The 20,044-nt window shown below is 40.3% G+C and overlaps 1 protein-coding gene across 1 annotated transcript; it reads right to left on the bottom strand.

The window, feature by feature from the left end:
• Positions 1-16,457: 16,457 nt before the first annotated feature.
• Positions 16,458-18,234, bottom strand: LOC122765274 (glyoxylate reductase/hydroxypyruvate reductase-like). The gene is given in 6 exon segments (XM_044019440.1): positions 16,458-16,863; positions 16,949-17,045; positions 17,120-17,298; positions 17,414-17,634; positions 17,945-18,138; positions 18,141-18,234. Coding segments are annotated over 6 exon segments (972 nt in total). The 3' UTR covers positions 16,458-16,676.
• Positions 18,235-20,044: the final 1,810 nt, after the last annotated feature.

The raw sequence follows: 20,044 nt of genomic DNA, 5'->3' as shown, positions 1-20,044 counted from the left end.
TTATTTAGATTGCCTCGCACAGTCGGACGATCAGGGAAGTCAGCATTAATACTTTTCTGCTTTTCACTCGCCCGCTCCCCAACGAGAAAGAGACAGAGTAGGAGGAGGAGGAGGAGGAGGACGTGGAGGTGGTGAAGAGGAGAAGCCTAAATGGGAAACCTTTTAGCTTTTGAAGAGAGAGGGGAGAGCTCGACACAAGCGCTTCACATCCTTTTCCGTTTTAGCGCTGAATGGGAAACAGTTATGATAGATGACGATGAGCTGATTCTTAGAAATGTTGAGTGGGCCGTGACACACACACACACACACACACACACGCCGTCCAAAAAGAGATGAATAAATAAAATATATAACAAGACGCAGACTCTATATTTGCCCGAATTTGATCTTTATCCATCAAAGTGGAGTTCGTCGGCAAAGGGCATTTCATGTTTGCTAATGGGAGACGTCCAAACGGGAGTCCAAACTCCGCAGAAGCCGCGGCCTCGTCGAAAACTAACTTTACCGGCGATCAGAGGGAATTATTAAAGGGGGCAGATTCCCCCCGTCAGAGGCATAATATTGCTTTTCATGCAAGTGCGTACGTCATCCGCGGTGATGTTTCGAGTGATAGTACGTACAGGCCTGTGCCAGAATACGTGTTTTAAGCATCTGGTGTGAAGTTATTGGACGTGACTCGTCCCCTCACATCGTCTTCGCCGAGGTAATTGAAGAATGTGAAGCAGCAGTCGAAGAAAGTAACAATCGATATCGCGGAAACAACAGAGATTTCAAATAACGTGAGATGCACACTCGTTCATTATTGATTCTTATTCTCATCGACCACCTCCCACTTATTAACCACGAAGAGGCGGTTCACTGAGCGGAGTGGGGGGGGAAATGAAAAGTGAGGCGCGAGAATTGAGTGACAGCGACTGCGTGGTAGAGCGATTTCTCTTTCAGCTAGAAGGTTGCGGGTTTGATTCCCGACTCCGCTAATCTATATATATAATTTTATTTTATTTTATTTTTTTTTTCATTATTATTATTCTATTGTGATTTTTTATTCCTTCTGTACTGTGTGTCTTGGACCTTGAGTCTGAAAATAAAGCTTATCTATCTATCTATCTATCTATCTATACGCCGCAGTGACAGACACCGATGCGCTGTAAGAAAGTGTGAGTGAATGAGTGAATGGCAGAACCGGAGCGTAAAGCAGTTCTGGTTTTATTTAGTAGTAACGAGAAACGAAAGATAATTACAGAAGGTACAGGCACGTGAGTTTTACATTTTTGCCAGAACCGAGGAAATAATGTAAGGTGATGATTCTCTTGTCATATATATATAGTGTCAACGTCCAAAAAAACATGAATAATTTGTCAAATTTCTGTGCACAAAGGTCCCCAAAGTTTGTATTGGGAGACCGTGCTGACAGAAACAAAAAACATTCATTGAAAATGTGAAATGTGGCACCGAAATTCAGGTGAAACACCTCCTCTTTGAACGAGACTCGTGAAAGTGATTAACAAGTTATAGCGAATGAACATAAATTCCATTTAAACTTCCAATTTGTCTCCGACTGGATTAATTAACGAGCGGCAGCATTGTGGGGGCTCGGTTTGTAAAGACGCCATTTGCATCAATCGCAGTAGTCGTCTGTGAAAGCATTAACAAAAACAAACAAACAAAAACTCACGATGGAGATTAATCTTTTGAAAAACTGGCATCCAACCAACGGAAACGTGTTTTCGTGTCGTTTGAAACCGACTGTGTTTGATTTGGAAGGAGAACACGTCAACACACACACACACACACACACACGTGCGACGAGCCTCCTCGTCAGGAAAATAGAAAATTAAACAACCCAGTGGTGCAGTTCTGCATCATGAAGCACTAATGGGAAGCAGCACAGATAAACTAAAAAAGAATTCAGGTACACGTGCAAACACCTCAGGAGAATGAGGTTGAACAAATTTAGTTTACGAGATTCACAGTCAGACAACAAAAAAAAAGAAAGAAAGAAAGTAGAGCAGAACGACGGGAGTGAAATCTGACTCCGGCTTTGAAACGGCTTATTTTGTCGTCGCTCGCCAGGTTTCTGATAACATATTCAATACAAAGCCTGGCAGAAAATTAATGGCTTCTGATGTAATAAACAAACCTGATACTGTTTTTCGCCCTCGTCCGGCGACATGAAAGCCATCCACTTTCACGACTCCTGGCAACAGGAATCACATTAGTTTATGGATTTTCAATATTTGTAGTTAACACTGAATAAGTGGAGGGACGTTGTTATCATCGCCGACAACAACAACAACACGGTTTTGTCTTTGAACCTCAAAGAAAACACAATTTAAATTCAAATGAATCGACACACATGCAGTATATACTACAGTATAACATATTAAATATAATAATGTGACGTGTCTTCATATACAGGTTTTATAATAAAAAAACTGCACATGTTGCTAATATGTAAACTATACTCATGCTTTTAAAGTACTTTTTTTATTTATTGTAAATTTATGACACATTCTTCTTTAATAATGCACTTTTTAACTCCAGATATGTCAAACATCAGATATTGAAAGACTTTATTTATTTGCTATCATTTTTGTGTAATACTTGACGCGTGTCTTCGTATTTCGGTCAACTATGTTATTATACTACGATGAAATGTGTCATCTTGATTGCACAAGGAGTTACTGTAAAGTTATGACACATTCCTCTTTAAAAATGTACTTTTACTCCAGATATTTAAACGAATATCGACAGAGTTATACTGCTACTACAATAGTACATAGTATAACAGGAGGTTGCATATAATAATGTGATGTGTGACTTCATATTTATGTCAACTATGGAATTATTACTCCAGGTTTTATAATAAAAATTAAAATAATAAAATATTTAAACAAAATATAAATATATATACACATAAATATATCAATAAAATAATAAAAAGTGTTAATTTATTTATTTATTGTACATTTATGAGACATTCCTCTTTAAAAAATGTACTTTTTTACTCAGGATATTTAAATTAATATCAAATATTAGACTTAATACTTCATTCCAGAGGCAATATTTGTAATATTTGTCCTTTGATAGTTAAATGTTTACAATTTTATCAGATATTTCCTAGATTTTTAAGCATTTTTATGGGTATAGGATACTGATATCTACCAATATACCAATATCACGTCCGCTACAGGTCATTTTGGACCTTTTAAAAACCAAGACACATTTGTGCTGAGTCATTTCAAGCTGTTTCAAAGACATACATCCCACAACATGACTCAGCTAAAATGCTGTTTGCAGAATTTCTATGCGTCCGTTATCCCGGTGCAGTGATGTCGACCAGTATCGGACCGATACCATATTGTATCGGCCTTCAGCTGGTTTGTCAGATTATATGCGCTCTCTCTCATGAACGTATGAATCTTGGATAATAAAAAAAAAAGGGGGTCATAATATCAGCGACACATTATTGGTTGAAAGACACAGTGACATTAATCAAGTCAAGTACAAGACTCGTAAAATGAACGAGGGGGAAAAGCCTCTTTTTTTTTCCCCCCCTCTTCAGCTAAATCCTGAGTGCATGACTCTAAGTCTTTGGCAGTTTTGTAGGTTTCAGTTTCTTTTCAGGACTAACAGACCGTGGAACAAAGGGCTCAGAAAAGACGTCCCTGTCTCTCTCTCTCTCTTCTCCTTTCAAATACTCTGACTGAAGCCAGTCACTTTCACTGGTGCCGACCGCCCGCCCGCCTCCCTGAAATCTAATTTCATGCTGTTCTCACCGTGCCCCATCCCCTTGTTACGCTACATATCTAATATATCAGCCGCTAGATTGATTTACATTGGTTAAAATTATCTATTTGGAACACTTTGGTGTTCATTTAACAGTCTTTTAATCCAGTAAATCCCGCGCGTTTCTATGTTAACGCCGTATAGGATTGAAATCTAATGCGCTTGGACTCCTGCGTCTGTAACCTTGCAGTGGGTTAAAGCGACGTAAATAATAAATAAACAGCATCCATGTGTTCATTCAGACAGTGTGTGTGTGTGTGTGAGGCCTGGCTGCAGACAAGACCACAAAGATACAGGATTAGATATGGAGTTTGTCCAGAAAAAGGAACAGAAAAACAAGAGAAACTTTCAGGGGAAATAAGAAAAAGAACAGGACTGAGCTTCAGCACATATTACGCAACACATTTGTGGTGTTAATAATCCATAATTCCTCAGTAAATGACATAGATGATAAATGAAACAAATGATTTCTGGGTTGTGCTGGCCATAAAAAGTATAAATAAATGAACAAAAATAATAATAAAAAAATGCATTGAGAAGAGTCAAAAAGCCTTGTTTTTAGGTTTGAACGTTCTTGTGTTCCACAGTTTCACACAATACACAAACATTAAATCTTTGCTCATCCTAAATAATAACCCAGTAATCACTTTAAATAAGATTGTTAATCTATGATATCTTTTGTAACTTTGACTAGAAAAGAATAAAGAGTTTGTGTGATCGCTATCACCTTCCTTCTCTCTGCAAAAGTGAAATACCACAAAAGAACGCGTAAGTAATGACAGACGAGGAGGAAAACTCCAAAAATCCCGAGAGAGAAGAGACAAAAGTACAAAAAACACACACAGTGAGAACTAACATGCTTGCACTCAACTGAAAAGACAACTGGGCATCGAGTGCAATATAAACAGGTGAGTTAACGAGCGGCAGGTGTGCGTGTTCTGGGCGTGTCTATCAATCACCGGAGGTGGGAGGAGCGAAAACAGGAAGTGAGGGAGTCTGCAATGAGAGAGAGAGAGAGAGAGAGAGAGAGTAGTATTTCAAAATAAAACACAATATGATACATATGGCTTTTTTCCCACTATGGTCCCAGCTCGCCTCGACTTCCCTGGTACTTGTTGGAGATGAACCCACATTTCTTAGGATTGTTAAGTCTTTTTAACAGAGGACAAAAATGTGGTTTTCTCTCTCTCTCTCGTGCACATTTATCATACTCATATTCACACGCTGCCTGGTACAGGCCCCAGGTGCAATTTGGGGTTAATCTGGAAAGCCAGGGATCAAACCTGAACCTTTGCGGGTTGGTGGGCCATCCCACATTACCGCGGAGCCGTGTGTATTTTTATCTAACCTTAAATAAAATGCTTTTCTTATCTGACATAACCCCGGTGGTCCTCTCGTACACCTGCCGTCCACCTTAACCACCTTATTATGACAAATCATAAATCCAGTATTTTATTCATTATTTAAAAAACAACACATAGACATATTCCCTTATTTCTCTTATATCCCTAACCTTAACCGTAACCACAACTCAAATGCTGCCATTTGAGGACACACACACTCTCATACAGCAACCTTAGTGAGAAAACTCATTGACATAATGCATTTCCTAGACCCTTACCCTAACATGACAACCCTTAACGACAATATAAACCCAATTCTAACAATACAATCAAGTCTTAAGCCCTTAAAAAAGCCCTTTAAAGTTGTGAGGATGAGCAAAAATGTCCCCACTTTCCTTTATCTATACCCTTAACCATAATGAGTTACCTAACCCTAACTTTAACTTAACCATAATTTAAATCTTACCAGTTTACCTTACCACTCAACCAGTTCCTAAGAAATTAGGTACTGCCTCATTGGGACCAGGTTTCAGTCTCCATGAAGACTCCTGGTCCTGACAAGGTCAGTATTTATGCCTGAAAAGGTCCAAAGAAAAAACAATTACAAGACCACACACATCATGCATTACCTAGCCCCTTATTTCTAATCTTAACCATGACAACTAAATGCTTAACCCTAACCCTTAACCATAACCTAAGACCAAGTCTTAACTCTTAAAAAAGCCCTTTAAAGTTGTGAGGACCAGCCAAAATGTCCTCACGTTTCGTTATCCCTATCCTTAACATGTCAATTGCCTTAACACTCAACCAGTTCCTCAGAAGTGATGTTGTACCTCATTAGGACCAGGTTTTGGTCTCCATGAAGACTCCGGGTCCTGACAAGGTCAGTGTTTATGCCCAAAACGGACCAAACAAGTAACAAATATAAGAACATGCAGACAATTGAGCAGCATTCTTAGTGAGGACTTAACCTTAATTATGACAACTTAATGCCTAACCCCAAACCCTTAAAAAGCCCTTAAATGTTGTGAGGAACAGCTCCCAAGGGTTTATGGGTTTTTTTGTTTTTTTTTTGTCCTCACAATAAGGTAATTTATTCTAAGGGACAAGGTTGAATATCCACTTTACAAACCATTCATTTGTCAGAAATGCTGCTCTTTGACACGTTTACCCTGAAGTGTTGATACTTCAGGTATCACTGGAAGGCAAGGGGGTGGGGGGGCGGAGCGGTTTTGAATCCCTCAACCACAGTCACATTAGTCCCATTAAACACACGCCACCAAACAAATAAGTGGAATATAAACTTTAAACCCTGGCAGTGTTTGTTTAGACAGTTTCCCGTCCAGTATCCGGGCCGTCTCTGGCTATAAAACCAGATACAGCAGCAGCACCCGCATTCGATATCTAGATTCCTGAAAGTCTGTTATCTGCTCGAAGGTCTAGCTTATATTTCTCCCCATTTCCTTAACTAACACGGAGGCGGAGAGAGAGAGAGAGAGTTCAGCATCGTCAGGAGAAACACAAAACATCTCCGCGCGGCTCAGTATCCTGTTTGTCCGCCGTTTATGTCCATTAAGGACTCTCCGCCCCCTCGGTCCATAGAATACATGAAATAAAGACATTTCAGGGAATTGCTCGATACTCATTGATTGCCACCAGATATTTTGTGAACCCATCCTTTCAACTCAGGTTGAAATAAAAGCAGCAGTCGAGAGCAAGTTGTTTTTGTGGTCTCACTGATCAAGCGGTATAAACAGACCCTATAGAATAACCCAGCGGTTTGGTGAAACCGCCCGGTGTTTCAGTTCAGCGGGGATCGATTCAGCCCCCGGGTTTCTCCATAAAACACATTAGAGTACTTTGATTTTTTTTTTTTTTGTCAACAGACACTTGTCTTTCCAGAGTCTTGTCCTTTTTTTTCTCTCACATGTCTTCAATTGGAGTGCCTTTCAAAGGCTTTATATCAAACCCTTAATATCATAAATATTAAAAAAACGTGTTAAAAGTATTAAAAAAAGTGGAATTCTGAGTAAAATGAGTCCCTAAAACGTTGGTAAATGAACATTTGGGGGAAATGGAGCTGTACATTTTCTGGGGGTATACTGTACATGCACCCCCACTTGAGAATGATCCTTATTTCCCACCGTATGTATTCCCACATGGGCTCACTTTCATTTGTGTTCTCGCTTAAAGCCCACATCACACATTTCCGGGAAAGCGTCTTCAAATACCACTACGTAAGTAAAAAAAACCCAAGAAATATTGCTTTTTATTGAGAAATTAAAATAGAAAGTATAAAACACACAACTTTCAGGTGTTCCCAGTGAACATTCTTCTCCATAATCTTTATTCTTAACCTCACTTTGACAGTTTTCATCCTTTTAATCCCAAATAGCACGTTAAAAATAACGTAAAGTCAGGGCTGCAACTAATCCCGAGTAACAGAGAATAAATATAGAAGAGTATTGTGTGTGTGTGTGTTTGGGGGGGGGAGGACGTGGAGAAGGACAAAACACAATCTGAATGTTCTTTTGTTTCGACAGCTTCCCACTTTCCTCACGCGCAGAAGAAAAAAAATCCCCGTATGAGATCGGCAGATGGATTTAGGTTAGGTGTGAAAGCACCCTGAAGCTACAGTAAATTAAAAGGTCAACCACCTTTTCTTTCCAGCGTGTCCCTCCCCGCACAGGTTAGTCTATTCATCATCAGACAAGGGTGATATTAGGCCCATATGGACAGCAATGATATGGTGTTAATATCAAACACCCCAAGGTCAAGCCTGGCCAAGTGGACCAGCAGTCCCCTACCGATTTCAAACGCCACCGCATTGTTCCGAGCCGCAATGACAGCTGAGGTGAAAGGGAACCCGTTGCGCCGCCGCGTGTAACACGGCAATTAAACCAGACTAAATTAGGTGGGAAGTCCACGTTGTGCCTTATTTTTTTTCAGAATCTAATGAATAAATAAATAAATAAATAAATAAAGCTCAAGGCCTGATGAGATGCAGAAGTGATGGGAAGCAATGTTCCCATCTTTCCCTCTTCAAATGCCTAAAAGGCTAAAAGAAGAAATCATTTTTTATCCATTCAGCCTCTTTCTCCCTTTCTTCCACAAGAAAGGGAGAAAAATAGAACTTTTAATCCTGCAGCACTGGATTTGTATCGACAGTCTATGCAAGGGTGACATCCCAAATCAAGCCCACGCCCACTTAGTACGCGCTTAGTACCAGGTGGTCTGGAAAGGGTTTGAATTAGGACCATGGGAATTGTGGACAACCTTCACATTATCATAAATACCAGACATATATATTTTAATTTCATTGAACATTCATACTGAGATGAAATATTAACATTAAAGCAAAAACAGTCACAGAGGGCAAAGGATTCGTTTTTTAAGAAAATCTAAAAGGGCAAAGTTATAAGACTGTACTTAAGAGTGGAAAAAAAATGCATCCCATAAACAACAGGGTTTACCTAGTTGTCCCTCAGGGCCAAATCGCGTCAAGCAGCGGAAGTGAAATCAGAGCTAGATGCTAATGTGTGTGCTAACGCGCTCACAATGAAAGGGAACGCGCGCTAACGTGTGATATTTATGTTCACCGCTTTGGAAAACAGGTGACACGCTAAAATGTGCTAATTAGCGTCAAGCGCAAAATTCACAATGCACCGTTTGTTGTCTCTTCAGAGTGAAAACACAACAAAACACGAGGCTAAATTCCCCGACAGTGTTATCAAAGTATTAGCTACAAACTGATTTGGGAGTTGTGGATCCCCACGGTGTGCGCACACTATTATGCTTGTAACTTTGATCTGCCTTTTTCCGGTAAATATTACCTACAAATCTTTCTACAGACAAATCCCTCAAGTCGATTCCTTTTAATTCTTTTACAAAGGTTTCAGGCAAATTGAACACACACACATACACACATACACACACAAAACAACTAAAACCCTGCTGCTTCCAGTGGGATTTTTTTCCTTTTTCGCTCTTATCAGCGGAGGAAACACACGAGGTGGAGTAAAGATGGTGGAAAAAGCAGCCTCTGATAGTGTTTCGTCTGGGTTCATGAAAGGCAGACGAAAGCAAAAGCATTTCAAGCTGGTTTGAACTTTGAGTCGGAACCTTTCGCGCCAGCTCAATAAAAACGAGTAAACTTAAAGGAGAGCTCAAAACATGTAACCCCCCGGAAAAAGCTTCTCGTCTTTGACTCTATAGACGTTATAATCGTGATAAACTGATGACATGTTGAATTCTTTTTTAATACAACACAACCAACAATTTGGAACTACCCGTTGAGAGGTTTGTATTTAAAGAAACATGCGACGTTCCTTTAAATACTGTCAATTTATGTTTATAATTACTGTGCAGTTGGCATCGGTGATCACAGACAGCGTAAAGTATGGTAATTGTTAGGTTTAGGCTATATATTTTCCTGATTTTAATGAGTTATTTGAAATTTTGTCATATGAATGTGTTCATTCGATAATACTGAATTAAACCACTAACATCAAAACGTCGATGGGCACGATGAGGTTGCAACATTTTTAGTTTTACAGATTATTAGGTGATAAATTGTGTATTGATACGTCATTACAGGCAGTTACAAATACCCCCTTTTATTCAGTATTTAAAGGTGAATCACTGCTCACATGCCCTTTTCTGTATTTTCCTATTTGTTTTTCTCCGTGTACATTTATTTTTCTGTCCCCAGCCGACGTTTTGTCACGCAAACACAACAATTGTCGGTCCAATTATGGCATCGCTGTCAGCGGGACAGAATAAAGATGAATGAGCGACGGTTAATCGGCATTACTCAAGCCCTCTGCCTTTACTCTGGTGTCTTTTTACAGCTGTCTGAGGCAGCAGATATCTGCTCCATCTGCAGACTCTGACTGGTGTGATGTAGTGCTCTGTCAAGCCGCCGGTGCAAAATACAGTATGACGTGTTCCAAAATGCCCGCAGAGGCCTATATCCTCCTATGTGCACATCAAAACCTGTCTTTTTGATTAACATCAAGCATATTGGAGACTTGACGCGCCGAAAGGAGTTGACATAGTCTCATGGAGCGCAGGTAAAACTTCTGTCTTTGATACGGTAATAACCCCCCGAGGAGCAGTTCCTGCCAGGCATACCTCTAAAAAACATGGAAAACATGGAAAACATGATCGCGGGAGCGTCTTAAACATTAAAAAAAAAGAAGAAAGAACGTAAGAAAAGAAGGGATTTTAACTTTGAAGAGAGAGAGAGTCGCCATCTGCTCTTGGCAGATTATCAAAGGCTGATGTGCTCGCATGTGAACATCTGCACGTCCGAGGCGACAGCAAAGATTCTCCGAGGAAAACGCTCCCACGTGGATTCTGTCAATTCTGAGTCCTGTGCTTTACAGAGGCCGCCTCAGCCAATATATGATATGATATTATAATAATACAGCGATGTTCAAGTGTGTGACAAGTGCTCAAGGGGGAGCTTGACCACAAAATTACCAGACGTGCTCTTAAGTAAGGCTGTGCTTCACAGAGATCGACACCACGCTGATGGACAGATTTATTTATACTCTGCTCTGTACCACGCTTATAATAGTTTCATTATTTTCAGTTTTTAATTACTTTTGACTTTTGGTTTTCAAAATTAGTTCGTTTTAATTAGTTTTAAGAGCGGGTTAGCTCATTTGTATTAGTTTTTTTGTGCGTAAACGCTTACTTTTGCTTGAGTTTTTATAAGTCTTAGTTTTTGTAATATGTTTTTTTATTTGCCAGGTGCAAGTATTGAGAAAAAATAAACACTTCACATGAACCCAAAAGGAAATACATTTACAAAGACGAAAACTAAGCACATTTTCACTACAGTTTTAGCTAGTTTTGCAAACACACAATTCAGTTTCAGTTAGTTAGTTAAATCTAGTTTTTATTTTTATTTCAGTTATTCATTAATTTATTACCTTGGTCTGTACTTCTGCGTTCACTGTGCACATCCCCACGAGAGCTTACGATGATGAACGAAATGGCGCAGTACCACCGACCAAAATATTGTGGGGGCAGTGTAGAGTAAAAGTTCAATCTGTCAGGAAAATGACAGAGAAAAACAAAAAAAAAACCTGGAACTAGAGCTTGTTGGCTTATCCCTGCAGCCAGAAAATGGAGCGTTCACTCACTGGCGCTCTATGGGACTCGTGTTTAATTCAAGGTCCCATCTGGTGATGTCAAAAGTCACTGGGACATAGAAATATTGGAAATGCCGCGTTACTGGCACGACTTACATTCACATCAAGCACAACAAAATAACCTCCTCAATGGTCACCGTGTTTGTTGACGCCCGCAAACTTGGCACTCGACACTGCCCTCTAGAGGAAGCAGTGTGTAACGTCCATAAAATCTGCTCCATTCAAATCACCTACAATCTCCACGAGTGCCAGGTTGGGCCAAGCTGATCCATCATCAACATCATCATCATCCCTGAAGAGCAACAAAGGACTTTAATATCATATTATAATAATAAAAAAATGTATGTCAATCAATTTATTAATTGTGTTTTGGTTATTGGGATAGCTGTGCTTAAGTTTAGGGTGGTGGTAAAAAAACCCCTCCAAAAAACAGTTTGAATCCCGAAAGTCGTCACACAATTCCTTTTTAATGTAACTTTCATATTTAGAGGTCATCCAGAGCTGCTGAAAAGTCCAAATTCAGACCCGTTTTAAATGTCTCAAAGTCAAGGAAACTACTGCAAAATGCAGTGTCTGTGTGCCGCACAGACGGAAAGGAAGGACCTTTGAGTTTAGACGCTCGCCAATCATTCAAACGTGTAGAAAGGAAAAACATGGTGTGTTCTTTTTGACAACTTGAGATGGGTGAGTGCTTTTGCCTGCTGGTGTTACACAGGATCCTCTGACCCGTCGAGAGTCTGTGACCTGGAACTTGCACAAAGACAACTTGCATAATAACATCAGACGTTCATTCAAGTGTCCGTCACTGAAATATGTGACGTATCATTCTTTACTTATCTTGTGTAAGAGCAGAGCAAAGGAGAGCTTGCGGTTTATAGATAATTGGTTCACAATCATGCGTCCTTGTAACTACTTAAAACACAAGGAAAAGGCCAGACTGAACCAAAATGATTAAGCTTCTGATGCTGTTGGGTGACTCATTACAATACAATGCAATGCGATGTCTGTGCAGTGCTTAAAGCTTGGGTCCATAATTTGTCCCTGAGACTCTTTTGTCTTATGCTGTGCATAGAAACCCTATTCATGTATGGACGGCCATCAATAAATCAATTTGTCTGGTAAAAAAAAACAAAAAAAAAACATAAAAAGAAGAAAAATGCAGCATAATAGCAGCGCCCACATATGACATGGAGTGGAGGAGAGAGAGTTATGAGGATAGCTTTGAAATAATAGACTAGACAAGAAAGAATAGTGATGGTTTGACCTAATTAGAGTTTTAAAACACATTTAGGTCTTTCTATATATATATATATATATGTTGGTTCATATGGTTTCCCTTCATTTCTTCCCCCTTTTCATTAGTGGAAAAAGAGAAAGTGTGTCAGCTCAGCAGGGTGTGAGCAGTGGGGGAATTGCAAATGATTTTTGTGGTCCAAGAGTACAGAGTGTCTGCAGGTTCAAATCCAGACCATTAGTGAACTGTGCAGTCTGGTAAGGATAAGCGGGGAACGGATTGTATTGCACCAGCAATTGGTTGAGTTAAGCACGTCAAGAAATTGCACGGGATGTCGAGATGTGTCCACCAAATCTCCACCGCTCTGAAACATCTGAAAAGCTTAGAAATCTACACGTTGTCAACACGAGACGCACACCTCCCACGTGCTCCCATCAGCCCGCTTGCCAAAACCTTGCTCCCAAAAACACTGGAAGTAATTCTCCTGCAGTGGGAAGTGAGAATTTGGGCTGCACTCGACTCGCTGTGCCAGTTTCCTCGGACTTGATTGCGAACATCGAGCTGTGTTGCGAAGAAGAAAAACATACATGTACACCAGTGAGTCCGTCCATGCAGAAATGATTGATGATGTTTACTACAGTACTGCGAGGGGCTATAGAAAGACCACTCTATTTATTGATGACTGTTTATTGTCGATGGAAGGCATGCAGCGATTATATATTGTGACGACAGGATTATCGTGTGAAGCACCGGCCAATGACACACAGTCATGTGACCCACCACAGACTGGAAATTGTGTGCGCCCATCCCTTGGTGTTCAGGACCAACTTTTGCAAAACAGTTGACTCAGTTGCACGTTTCGTAACCACGGTAACACCGGTTTACGACAAGTGGTGAAATTCGCCACCGCCAATCTACAGCGTGAGAGCAGCAGTGTAATTACCACGCCATAAAAATCACAGTAAAACATCTTTAATTACACATTTCAGTGCGTTGTCTTGGAGAATTGCAGATGCAACGCTCCTTGTTGATTTACGTCAAACTGGGAAAGACTCAACTCTCAACTCCTTAATTGTGCTGTAAGTCACATATTTATGTTTAATTCACTACTGTAACAGCTGGATGGGGATCTTGAAGATACATTTGAGGTGTTGGACCCTTAGAAATGACTGTTTTGGAGGGATTGGATAGCTGTCCACATAAAAAAAAACCCACCTCAGTCATTCTTCGAGTATCCAAAATGCTCCCATACCAGTGACTCTTGGGCAGAGACGAAGTTTGAGTGTCCAGCCATTTCTGAGCTCATCGCTCGTAGCTGATACATGTTTTGTGGCTGAAGAGCTCAATTTAAATTGGTGCACCAGACTTTTTGTTCTGCCAGCTGCAACTGCAGTGACCTGTCATGTGTGGAATTTGCCTCCCTGTGCTGCTATTCACATTTTGAGAACCCTTCACCGTTACATAACCATGGTGTTTTTTTTTAAATTTTGAAATTGGTCAATCCCTATTCCCCTAGTCCAGATAGTTTTGAATTTTTTTTTATTCCATTGCCTCTCAGTGGGTGTAATATCTTACCTCCAATGTTTATAGCAAATCTCATAGAAAACAGTACTTACCCTTATCATCCTGTAATCCCATGCTGTTAAAATGATATCTGAATGGATGAGCTGCATTACAGGGGCGCAGGATATTTATCTTATTCCCCACCTCCCCTTGTAATTCGAATCCTATACAAACGGGCCTGTAGAATATAAATGATTGAACTACCAATGCAAATAAGTCGATATTAAAAAAAAAGAAGGGATAAGGTGATTAATTGTCTTCACCGGGGCATTTTGGCGATGAAAAGATCTCAAGGGCACCTCTATCTTTGTGAGAGGTCACATCTGTGATGGACTAATGTAGCTCTCAGCATAAGGGACACCTTCACAGTTTATAGGAGCAGCCTTGAGGGAAACGGTTGGCCAGCGTCAGCCGCTTTGTGGGCTTCAGGGAGGCTCGTGTGGGCTGCCCGCTGAAAGGGTGCCCTTCATTTTCTAGACAGCGTGCCCTTTTTAAAATACGATCATAGATATAGTGTGAGTGGCAGCCTGAGCGTTGTCTGTCCTCATTGCTACATCCACTTACAAACATTGGCCTCCAGAGCCTCATTTGGACACGCGGACGTAGCCGCGGCCTCATGTTGCAAACATGACCTTCAAATCCTCGCTGTAATCAGCCTTTTTTTTTTTTTCCCTCAGCATATGAAAAAATTGTGAGCGGCTTAGTTGGAGGCAAAAAGTCCATGTAAATGAACTTTAAACGTGTAAAATGACTTTAAATCTAAACTGTGTCTGCCAAGCATAACGGCAAAGGACAAAGTTAATGTCAATTTTTACACAACTTTAGTTATGTGTAGTGTAAATATTCCATTATATAACAAATAGAGTAAAATAAACAGATTACAAAAAATAAAAAATACAATAAATTATCTTATCTTAACCTACTGTTAGGGTGCCATATACTGCCATATAACTTGGTATTTATTCCTACCTAGGATAGGTTTCCAGTAGTGTCCAATTCATCAATTCATGTAATCCCAGTCTACATGTGCAAGCTGGATTAACAGTCCTGCAGCTATTCTTCTTAGGAAACTGCATCAACTTTTCCATTGATTTGGACAGCCTGAACAAAGTGTTATCCCGAACCTTTAACCAAAACCAGTCAACGCCTAACCCTAACCCTTAAACCAGGGGTGTCAAACTCTTTTTTATTCAGGGGCCACATACAGCACAATTTGATCTCAAGGGGGCCGGACCAGTAAAAATAGTAAAATAATAGCATAATAACCTATGAACAACAAGAACCCCTTTGTTTTTTCTCCTTTGTTTTACATTTACTGAAGGATAATTTTACAAAACATGAAATTTCTTGAGAAATATAAGTGCAATTTCAACAATATTGTGCCTAAATTTACTATTTACACAGCACACTGGATCTATAAAGGCATTAACATTTAGTCACGGGTATCTGGGGCATTTGACATTACGTTTAGATTAGTGTGAAATTTTAACAAATTCATCCTGTGGGCCGATTGGACCCTCTGGTGGGCCGGTTCTGGCCCCCGGGCCGTATGTTTGACACCCCTGCCTTAAACCTACACAATTCTTCACCTTAAACTTAACCAGCTCCTCAGAAATTAGGTTCTGAAGCAGGCTTTACTACATTTAGTTATTATTGAGACAATAGCTGGAGTTAAATGATAATATCCACATCGTTTTTTCATGCTTCATGTCATTTTAATTGTTTTAGCATTTCAACCAAAATTTCCTCCCCTTCACTGACCTTAGGATCACAAAGGTAAGTTTAGTTTGGGTGTTCTATTCACAGCAGATTGACCTTTCAACAGTGAACAACAATTTGGTTTAAAAATTTTGACTCGTGCTTTGCTAAAGGTTGGAAATGTACTTACGAAATACACCTGGTGTAAACAGTATGCGAGTGCAGTTATTGAGCCCCAGAGCTGAATCTAATATCTTCACAGACAGTGGTGCATAGTCAAGTGTGGCTTCACAGATATATAATTTATCAGTTTATCAGCCCTTATTGGTTTTGCAGATACAGCGGATTGCGGGCAATAAAGAAGAAAACTTTTTCTGGCTCTCGAAAAACAAATCATTGGCAACCTGCCCGGGGTGATCCCTGCCTCCAACCCAATGTCAGCCGGGATTGGCTCCAGCTCCTCGCGAAACCCTCAAGAGGATAAACAGTTGAAAATAAATCATGTTGGAAGGATTAAAACCCCCCCAAAAAAGGCAGCCCATACTGTCGGCGTTGACTGACAGCAGAGTGAGATACTTTGCATTTCTGCTTTAGTTTAGTATGAGTACACTCCAATTTCTACATCTTTATATTCTTTGAGCTTGGGTCGTTCATGTGTAGGTCCCAATGGATGTCCTCATGTAATCTTCTTCTGCTAAAAGAACACACACCACCGACTGAACTAGAAAGTGTTGTGGTCTATGGAGAGAGCAAAGTTCACCCACTCACAAACCTGTTGGGTATGTCTCCGTTAGCAGTGGGGAAGCTAATGTTCTTGGGTTGTTTGGCGTCTGCAGAGGTTCTCAGTCATCCAGGTCATTGTCTCTACAGCTATAAGCGACTTACGACTTACTTTATCCACGTTTCATGTCTGAAGAAGGTTTTGCCGTTGACTTCATTCGGAATAGGTACGCCTTTAACTGCAGCCAGGGCATTTTCTGCCATCTTCTCCACAATTTGCCGTGTTGTGCAGTTTGTGTTCATTCCAATGTGAGGGGTGATCAGGACATTAGGCAGGCTCAGGAGTGGATGATCTCTGCACAAGATGAAGCAGATCAGTTTTTAGTATTGAATGCATTAGTGTAGCGCACTTTTCTATATTTCTGACTGAGAGATGGGACCTTGGTAAAGGTTCAGGATGAGTCACATCTAATGCCGCTGCACAAATAGCTCCAGACTGAAGAGCTTTGACTAAAGCATCTTGGTCCACAACTTGACCTGAGACAAGAATAGAATTACTTGCTTGCTTTAATCCAATAATGAGGCGTTGACAGGAAATGCATCATCCTCACCTCGGCTGATGTTGATGAGAGTTGCCGTGGGTTTCATGAGGGACGGCTCTCTGTGGCCAAGGAGGCCTGTGGTTTGTGATGTCAGCTTAACAGCTATTACAACAAAATCTGAGCTCCTCAGCAGTTCACTCAGGCTCTCACAGAAAGTTGCTTTCACTGCCCGTTCATCGTCTTCACTCCTGAAAAGAATATAAAGATCGTGTTTGTGTCGGGTACCAAGGAACCTCGCGATCAAAAGTGACCATTTTAACTGCAACCATACACATATACACATGCTTGAGAAAGGTTATGTACCCTTTTCTCCTGTTGTGATACAATATCTTAATTTGAAATCAAGAACATCTTTGGGCAATTCTGTAACCGATATCTCCCATTCCTATAATCCCTATGGTCGACCCTGTGACTTCCACTCCCATCAGGTCCAGAGGTATTTGGACAGTTTTTGGGTCCACGGCTATAAGTTGGCCTTTGAGGAGGAAGCAATAGTTACACACAAGGTAAAACAAAGACATTAGCTTTTAGAGGTTGACCGATTAATCATTTTGCGAAATGAATTGGCTCCATTACGGCAACTTGACTAATAGGGCGGTCAGTCATATGGAGAAGCAGGTCTGACACAAATCATGGTTCAGTGGTTATATTTGCTCGGTGCATGGTTAATATGATGATCATGATTAATATCAAAAGCAACTGTTGTGAGGTAACAATGCTAATTCCATGGAAGATCCAACGCATGAGACCTAGTTAGAGTAATGTGCAGTCCAAAGCATGTTGAGGTAAGAGGTGCATTCAGTGAATCTCGTAAATTGAATTACGCCTGCAAACACTCGTGCTGCCGCCACCAATTTTCCCCCCAAGACTGCTGATGAATGGTATATCCAAATGGTCAGTGCCCATTCCTGCGCTGACCACTATTTTGAGCGAGGGGAGCATTTTGAGCAATTTTGGCTCAGCTGCAGGGAAGTACTTCCATATGATCAGGACCTGGATTTTTCGACCATTGAGCCCTGGGTTTTGAAGAAGTGTTGTTTCAGTGCGTCTGCAAGCTCTTCTGGGTAACAGAAATCACCTTCAACCTCTTCGACCGGTGCCCATGGTTTTTCCTCCTCCATCATCTGGTGTGTAAAAAATATCATATTTTTTTTCATTATAAAACAGAAATCATTTTAGTTATTATTATTATTTTAAGCATGAAACAGAACCAGGTTTTACCTCTCATTGTTTTTAAATTGCTGAGCCTACACCTGACATCACTTTGAGATCATCTCCTTAACATGTTTAATCCCTGTCAAATGTACGTGAAAGACTCCCCTTTTTCACCCAAACTTGAGTTTTGACCCTTCAGTCCTCAGACTGATAGAAGATAAGGACTTGGAGGTATTGGCGTCACTTTATTTGGATTAAGTTGGACCAAAAATTGGTCAGACTGGTTATTTTCTGTTTGGCTCTGTGGTGTGACATGGTGGGGGATGATTATTGTGTTTGCGACATTATTCACAGAAAGTGTCTTGCTTTGACTCCAGTGTCATAAATGCAGTACGTCATTCGTTTAAAACCACATAAAGCAGGCACAATGTTGGTAATATACGTGTAAACACAATTTCTAGGAGATGGGATTGCAGTTACATGCCCTGTTATTGCTTTATCATTCTGTAAAATCATTACAATACTAATCTATAAAGCTAATAATTGAACCTCAAAGTGAAATTGCTTTGTCAAGCAACAATTTCACGGTCAAAAAATGGGCTTTCATGCTTGGTTTCATTTTCTTTATTTGCTATTATTGTTTCAGGCAAAAACAGAAAGGCAACGCTTTACATTTCCTACGAGCCAGTTGTGGCAAAATGCCATTTTTGCACCCATATGATGTTTGTGTTTTGAATTTGTGTTAATGTTAATAAATAAATGTATTTTATGGAAATTATGGTGGAGAAAGAAACAAATGTATGAAAACATCAGAGCAGTGAAATCACCAGTTAGGAAAACTCAAACTTTGTGTCAGTATATTTTTAGTGTACTAACTTCCTCACAACCTGAGGCATTGTAACGAGAAACTACTTTGTTACAGTGTCATACACCGAAAACGTCCATTTTGAACGGGTGTTTCTCTTTGAGGAACAGCAGTAACACCGATCTGATGGTTTCAAACTCTGGGAGGCCCCAGGCAAAGAAGCTAATTGGGGCCCTCATGAAAAATAATACTTAAACGTGAATAACTTAAAACTATACACACACACACACACACACACAAACAGTTGTTCGCTGATCTAAATGTGCTGCTTTTGTGCCCTTTTTGCAGCAAAAGCTGCCATTAAATATTCTATAGTAATTGAAAATACTTTTTTTTTTTTATTTGGGGCCCTGCACCTCTGGTTTTAAAAGTCCAGTGTGTGACATTTAGGGTGATAATTTGGCAGAAATTGAATATACTACCTATTAATATGTTAGTATAGTCGCACAATCCCTTGTATGGTGATTGTAGGTTTAGGAAAACGTCATTGGGAGAGTGATGTTTGAGATTCCATTTGTTACAGTCTTTAGTCACACTATTAGACATCGATAATTCGCATACACTGGACAATTAAGAAAGTGATAATTAAATTGTAATTGCCCTTTCTGTGCCCAGACTCCCACACATCATTAGAGAAGAAAGGCGGACATGAAAGCTGCGATCTGGATTCATGTGAAATGAGCATTTTGACATTCGACGATGAAAATAAAAATACAGTTTCCCACCTCTGCCCATTAGGGACACGTCTCCGTGGGGCCGATGAGGCCGGTTGTCTCCGGTGTCGGTCTGACAGATATCATAACAAAGTGCGCCCTCCTCAACACCTCATCAGCGCAGTAAGTGGCTCCCATTGGCTTCTCATGAGCCACGCTCTTGCTTGTTAAGAAAACGCGCGCCGCATATTGTGGAACTTC

This window comes from Solea senegalensis, linkage group LG2 (assembly GCF_019176455.1).
Source record: "Solea senegalensis isolate Sse05_10M linkage group LG2, IFAPA_SoseM_1, whole genome shotgun sequence".
In the NCBI taxonomy this organism is placed as follows: Eukaryota; Metazoa; Chordata; class Actinopteri; order Pleuronectiformes; family Soleidae; genus Solea; species Solea senegalensis.
The sequence above is the reverse complement of the archived record's forward strand: the minus strand, read 5'-3'. Positions and strand labels throughout refer to the sequence as shown.